Genomic DNA, 7,692 nt, shown 5'->3' with positions numbered 1-7,692 from the left:
TGAACTTGTCTCTCTAAATATTTTACAAGACATAACTTTTTTCTTTCATTTCTCTTCATCTTTCTCTTTACTTCATTATTTTTCTACTGGGAAAAAATGCCAGATTGGTTAGAAGTCATTACTTTCCCTGTGGGTCACCTCTAAGCTTTTTTTTTATCATGTACTTTTTCCTTATTCTGACAGAATATGAGACATTATCAGATATGCCCTCTGCTTATTGAGCTCTGCCTGGAACTGTAATTGTAATATACATGAGCTAGTACTTCATGCTTACATTGTGCCTCACATTCAAAGATCTTGTAGTAATTCAGAACAAGGTATAAAGTATTAATGACCTGTATAAAAGGAGGGGAAATATAAAATGAAAGGAAGAGTGGAAAAGGAAGTAAATTTGCAACCATATTTTATTTTCATTCTTCAGAAAGGAGACAGTATTTCATTTCAGTGGAAACAAAAATAAAAAAAGTATGGTTTTGTTTTGAATGAAAAAGAAAATTTTAAACTTGAAGGACTTACAAAAAAATTAATTTTGAGACATTACCTGTTTGAAAGCATGCAACCATCTGCATTTATATATATCATCTAATTGATTCACAAAAAAACATTGTAATTGTCAGTTTACAGAGATTTTGAAAACTTAATGTATTCAAGAATGCATTAAGCCACACATAAAATTTGAGGAAAAGGTCAAAGAAAGAATGTAGGATCCTGAATACAAAAATCAGTCTTCATCCACACTACATGCAGGCTGACACACACATTGTTTGCTGCCAAGAGGTAATTCTACTCTAGAGCAAAACTTGGAAACAGGCTCTTGGAATTTGCTACTTACAGACCATTACCTGGTATCTCCTTTGGAAAAAAAGGTACTTAAATATCTCCTTTAAATGAAAAATAAAGCAGAAGTTTTGACTTATTAATGTAAAACTCTTAAAATGTCTCTGGAAGTTCTTAAATAGAAAGAATACTACATTTACAAAGTATTGTAATGGTTTCATTACAGTCTACATACAATATTCTTGGCATTGATAACAGTCCATCAAAATTTTTGTCACCATGTAGTAGTTTCCCTTGATTTGGACTTGAAATCTACGGTGGACATTGCAAATATTTTCCAATGCAAAAGCATATTGATTTCTAGAGCCACCAATTGTTTAACTGTGGCTTTTTTTACAAACTGTTACCACAGAGATGAAAATGTTTAGTACCACACAGGTATTATTGAAGTGATTTTGACAGTATTTCACACCTCATTTGCTGCCAAAGTTATTAGATTTTAGTCAATGATCAAAGAGTCAATTGACTCTAAAGGGCTCCTTTAAAGCACTGAGGCATGAAATTAGAACAATGTAGAAATTATCTTGATCTCTACTTCATCTTGTGATCAAAGTAGAGATGCCCATCTCTTTTACCTACCTCCTTATTTATTTAAAAGGAAACACTTAAGGTTAATATAAGCCTTGAAATGGTGCCATTTTTATGTGACTTCTGACAGTGGAATTATTCGGAGAGGTAACTTCGACAAAGTAACTATTTTGAGTGCAGATTGGCTGTTTTAACTTCCAGTGACAAAAACCACAGCCAATCTGGAATGAAGGCTGATTAGCAAAAAATGCATTTCCCAGATGAAATAATCAAAACTCATAGAACTTGCAAAACCAGTGAAAACAGAGCTCAAGGAGACACATCCTGTTGATTATCCTGTTAACTCCATGATCTGATGTACACACGATATATCCTGTTAGCTCTTTTATACCTGTGAAAAAATACTGTTGTGTTTTCATAGCTCATAATGCTACAATTTAAATTCTGCTTCTAGGCAAAGTACTTTCAAGATATTTACATCATCTGGACCACCACTAAACTCTGTCCCTAAACACCACGTCTGCATGTTATTTGAAGTCTTCCAGAGATGGCAATTCCACCACTTCTCTAGGCAGCCTTTTCCAATCCTTGACAACCTTTTCAGTGAAAAACTTTTCCTGATATCCAACCTAAACCTCCCCTGGTGCACCGGGAGGCCATTTCCTCTCATCCTGTAATTTGTTACCAGGGCAAAGAGAATGACACAGCTGGCTGCACCTTTTTGTCAGGGAGATATGGAGAGTGAGAAGGTTCTCCCTGAGCCTCTTTTTCTCCAGATTGAGCCACCACCCCTGCTCCCTCAGCTGCTCCTCATCAGACCCTTCCCCAGCTCTGTTGCTGTTCTCTGGACACCTCAAAGTCTTTCTGGTGGTGAGGAACCCAAAACTGAACCCAGGATTTGGGATGTGGCCTCACCAGTGCTGAGTCAGGGGGACAATCACTGTCCTGACCCTGCTGACCACAGTATTGCTGACAGAGGATGGAGATGAAAGTGTCACAGCTCTTTGCTACCTGATCCTTTCCTGGAAGATTCACTGTTTTATTCATGGTGAGGACCTACAGCTGCATCAGCCTGGCTCCCACAAATCAAGCAAGACATGTTTGTTTAAGATCTACACAATTAAGCCTCCAGTTTTCTTGCCTGTCTCCCTGTAGATATTTTATATTTCCTGGAGGAATTCCTACACCTCAGGGCACTTTTTGTCAGCAGTGACAAACTCCTGACTCAAGTCACTTATACTCTGGGAAGTTGTCTCAACATCCAACCTGGTTCCATTAATTTGTGTTACCTAAAAAAAGATATTTTAAGGGGCTAAAAACAGTCAGGGTACCCCATTTATCTTCTTTGTAACACTGATTTGGCATTTGAGGACACTCTTGTTCACATACAATCCCAAGCCACTTTCTAGGAAACAGATTTCCATGCCTGATGGTTTACTGATGGCAAAGTGTCCTTGATTTATTCCATAAAAATTTTCCAGCTGAACTATTAGTTCTCTTCCTTGGAGCCAAGAAACCATTGAAAAAGCATGGGTTTTATTGTGAAAAAAAAATCCAAAATAAATCCTTTTTTTTACTCCTACAGAGTTACAGGAAGTTCTTCAGTTAAATCAATTGCCAATAATTAGAGTACTACTTCTAGCTGTGCCTAAGTCCTATTTGATTGGGACTATTGTGTTAGGGCTTCTCCTGCCATGAACTGTATTTCATTGCATCTGAATTATTCTGAGCAATCCTCTAATCCCCTCACTTTCCTTCAATTCAGAGATGAATCTTTGCTTTCCCCTACTGTATTATCAAAACCCCCTCTCCAGACTAATGCACTAGCAAAAGTCATTTTTCATTGAATGTTAGGCCTGACAAAGAATTATTATTCTAATGTAATGGGGAGATTAGCTCATTTTCACTCTCCTTCTGCCTTCCCATTCATCACTCTCCTGCTGTTGGGACTTCCAAAATGATTTATTTAGGCAGAAAACTTAAGTATTGTGGAGGATAGCTGAAAATACACAAATGGCACAGGAAATGCTGATCCTTTCCACTCCACTCCACTAAATGTGACTCATGAGTGTGTCTCTTCCTTTTAATTTCTGTAAACTGGGAACCTTAGGGAAGTCTGTCTTCTTATTCCTTCTCATCTTTACTAGTAGCATTCACATAATACATAAAAATAGGTCTTCTTTTCTCTATCAGGTCAATCAAACCCATCTTTTTATTGCCCTTTGCTGTTAGAATCAGCCTGAATTTCTGATAACTCACTCTATTCTAATTACATTCCAGTTTCTTTAATGCTATCACAGGGCTCAAAATATGGGCCTGTTTATCCCACACATCATCTGGACAACAATGCCATGAAGACATTAAAAATATGAGTTTAACTAATGCATTTATGATGACTTAGAATGGTTCACAGAGTTTCCATTGTTGTATTTAATTGTCCTGGTCAGTGGTATTATGGGATTCTCAGCTGATGAGGAGCTCAGGATTAGAAGCTTTTTCTTGAAGTCACATGGGAAAGAAGTCATTCAGAATGATCCAAAGGGATCAGGATGCCATCCATGAAGATCTGAACAAGCTGGAGAAATGGGCTCACGGGAATCTCATGAGGTTTAACCGGTCAAGTGCTGGTTCAGTACGTGGGTCAGGGCAACTGCTGGTGTCAGTTCAGGATGAGGGGATTGTTGCCTGATATCAAGGGGAAAAAGTCTTGCTACAGTATTAATAAATACAATAAATAAAAAATAAATACAGTAAAATAAAAAGCAGACCTTTATTTGGAAGCTTCTGGATGTCCCAGTGGTCATGGGCACCTCCAGCACTGGATTTCTACAATTTTATAAGTTAAAAAATTAGCATATTTTACAGCTATTGTCTAATTAGAAGAGCAGTTGGTTAGGTAATTTTTCCCAGGGTACTTCCCAGTTGGAGTCATTCCAGGGCATATTTGCCCCATTTTGTTGTTATGTCTTCTCAGATTCTGATTGGAAAACAAAATGTACTCCTTCTAGGTTCTCTTCTTGGAAACAAGACTAAGCAGTATTTCATCAATGTATTAGAAGGTTAACTTATTGTTCTAAAATCTAAGAGAAAGGATAGGAAAAATATTAGGAGCTACATAATTATGTAATAGTATTCTCTGAGCCATGAGTATATGCAAAATACATAAAAAACAAAACTCTTTAGGCATCAGGATGAGCAGATCAAGAGCAGCCTTGGGGAGAAGGACTTGGTGGTGCTGGAGGATGAGAGGCTGGACATGAACTGCCAATGTGCACTCAGAGTCCAGAAACCCGCTGTGTCCTGAGCTGAGTAAAAAGCCTGGAGTGGCAGGACAAGGCAAAATGGCTTAAAACTGGGAGAGACTAGGTTTCTATTAGGAAGAAATTATTTTCTGTGAGGGTGGTGAGGCCCTGGCACAGGTTATCCAGAGAAGCTGTGGCTACCCCATCCCTGGAAATGTTCAAGGCCAGTCTGGAAGAATTCTGAGCAAATTGCTCTAGTGAAAGGTGTCCCTGACCATGGCAGGGGGTTGGAATTGGAGGATATTTAAGGTCCCTTCCAACCCGAATTTTTCTATGGGTTTATGATGGAGGAGTGTAACGGGGGAAAAAAAGAGGAAAGATTGATGTAAAATTACCTAAATGCACAAAACAGACAATGAGAAGAGGACATGAATCCAAGCATGAGAAGATTAAGGCAGGCAGAACATCAAAGATTTTGGGAGGTTGAAATTAAATCAGAAAGGAAGCCCAAAAATATGTTAAGATTCAGTGCTATTTGATCAATGAACAAGATGGAAATTGTCAGCAGTTGTTCCAAAACAGCTTATTTGAGGAAGGAAGACTGGCAAAAATCTAGCAAATCTTTCATAAAATAAATGGATTTTAAAATTTTGTCATGTGCAGAAAAGGAGCACAGTTTATGTACAGATCAAGAAATTTATTTTTTATTACGTCCATTTATAATCTAAATTAAGTATTATTCCTCTAATTAATATATTTTATTTGTTTACAACATAAATGTCTGTCTCTGGGCTGTTAGGTTGTCCAGTCCTGCTCTTGGGGGCAGGTTCTGTGCTACTTAGGTTTCAACTGACCAAGCGTAGATGTCTCTGTAAGGTGACACAAATCATATCCTAAACTGCATTTACTCTATTAATTAGACTCTTACTAACTGCAAAGGAAGTCCACAGTGACCTGTTCAAGTCTGTGCTATCAACGCCTTCATTGAACCAGGTAAATCCTAACCCTGAAGTAAGAGCTGAATCCCACTTGGTCTTGTACTATAGTTGTTTCATCATCATCTTGAGAATTTCTGATTTTTTTACCTCACACAGTAGTTGAGCCACCTTTACCCTCACAAACTTTCTCACATCCTCATGTTTTGGAATAGGATGTAAAGCTCATTTTTCTGCTACTCAAGTTCTTCATATTTTCTTCCGAAAGTGCCATCTGCCCTACCTCCTGTTCCAGTGGTTTAGGTGCAGTGTTGTCATCTTTCATTAAGGTGTTTATGTAGGAGAGGAAAAGGTATTCATGAATTAATTGTGAGGAAGAGACTCCTCTAGAACAACTCCCTACTGCTATTTTTCAGTTTTGCTCTCCATGACTAACTCTGGTGACCTCCTCATCACAACCTGCACTAGGTGGAAGATCCTGACACAAGAATCCATAATAAATGTTATAAACTGTATATTTTTCTTCTTGAGGCACAGACTGTCTTGGAAGCCTTTTAAAAAGACTGACTAGATAAATCCAGATCAATGTAGTGTAAATCCAAAGTTGTTCATATTTTGAGAAGGTCTTAATCTAGTTCACCTCCAGATGTTCTTTTCAACTTAACTAGAACAAGGAACGGAAATTCTATATCTCTAAGATAGGGAGGGGAAAAGGAGAAAACCCTACAGATTAGGGTTATAACTTACAGAATTTGGTCATCTAAGAATTACAGAGAAATTCATCACGAGCAGAAAGGTACCTTTGTTGTGGTGCAGGGTTCATTTGGTTTCCACAGTGCCCTGACACCAGGGGCAGCGTCACTGGACCAACTTTACACTTCAATGTTGATGAGCTTGACTTCAGGGACATCTCCTTTGGCTTTCCCTACACCCAACGCTGTCGCCTCACTAACAACTCCATGATGCCCGTGACGTTCAAGCTCCGCATATCAGACGATGGCACGCAGCCGGCTGTTGACAGCATTGATCAAATACGCCGCGACGGTGACCCATCCTGGAGGAAGGGAATTCATTTTTATATGGAGCCAAGGGAGCTTACAATGAATCCCAGACAAGGGACCATCCTTCCCCAGGGACACCAGGATATCGAGGTGACCCTGTGTTCCAACACTGTGATGGAATTCTACAGGAAAATGCTGGTGGACCTGGAGGGTATTGGCACAGAAGTCGCATCACTGGTCATCACAGCCAGATGTCTCATTCCTGACCTGCAAGTGTACCCTGAAATCCTGTTCTACGATGAGTGCCACCTGAAGGTGCCATACGAGAGGAAGTTCCTTGTTGCAAATAGCACCCATCTTCCTGGCTGCTACGGGCTTATTCCTCAGAAACGCAAGGAGAACTCTCCCGTGTTCTACTCCAGCCCCAAACCCTGTGGGATTGTCCAGCCTCACAGCTTTGCAGAGATCCCAGTTATAATCGAAGTCCAAACACTGGGCAAGCATCGCACCAACGTTCTTATCGGCGTGTTCGGGGATGAGAGAAACCCACGGAGAGCAGAATTACGGAGCTCTGAACAGCCGGCAGAAATCTACCCAAGTCCAAGGCTGATAGAGTTTGGCACGATCCCAGTACTACGGCCTACTTCACGAAGCTTTGTCTTCTTCAACGAGGGTCTCGTCCCTACAGAATTCAGAATAGAGATGGCTCGCAGACCCCACTGCGTTGTTACTGAACCCAGAGAAGGAGTGATCCCTGCTGGGGGTGAGGTGTCTGTGACTGTCACAGCAACGCTGGATGACACTGGGCTTTTTTCTGACACTGTCCAGCTGTTCACTGGGAACAGCCTTCGGACCGTCTGCGGGCTGGTGGCTTTGGGCACTGGCACCACAATTGTCATAGACAAGCCATTCGCCCCGGAGCTCAACTTGGGATACCAATTCAGGTAGGAGATCTCTCCACTCCCACCTCTCCTGCTGTCTCAACAAGGAGCAGTTTTGCTGTAGTCCTTCAGGCAAGGTCTTCTTCAGTGTCCAAAGCCCTGACTCCTTCTCTGAAGGCAGAGATTCCTTTGGAAACATGTGATGGGCAGTTGAGAGTTGTTAGACACCCTCAAAAGCCACTGACAGGAAAACCAGTTGCTAAATTGC

General features: G+C 40.3%; 1 protein-coding gene across 1 annotated transcript; it reads left to right on the top strand.

The window, feature by feature from the left end:
- Positions 1 to 3,895: 3,895 nt before the first annotated feature.
- On the top strand, positions 3,896 to 7,491 carry LOC121349290 (hydrocephalus-inducing protein-like). The gene is made up of 2 exons (XM_041459557.1): positions 3,896 to 3,997; positions 6,379 to 7,491. The coding sequence occupies exons 1-2, from the start codon at positions 3,896 to 3,898 to the stop codon at positions 7,489 to 7,491; spliced, it is 1,215 nt and encodes a 404-aa protein (XP_041315491.1).
- The last annotated feature ends 201 nt before the right edge of the window (positions 7,492 to 7,692 follow it).

Source organism: Pyrgilauda ruficollis, unplaced genomic scaffold, assembly GCF_017590135.1.
Source record: "Pyrgilauda ruficollis isolate IOZ18807 unplaced genomic scaffold, ASM1759013v1 scaffold138, whole genome shotgun sequence".
NCBI lineage: Eukaryota > Metazoa > Chordata > Aves > Passeriformes > Passeridae > Pyrgilauda > Pyrgilauda ruficollis.
This window is presented reverse-complemented; position numbering and strand designations above follow the sequence as displayed.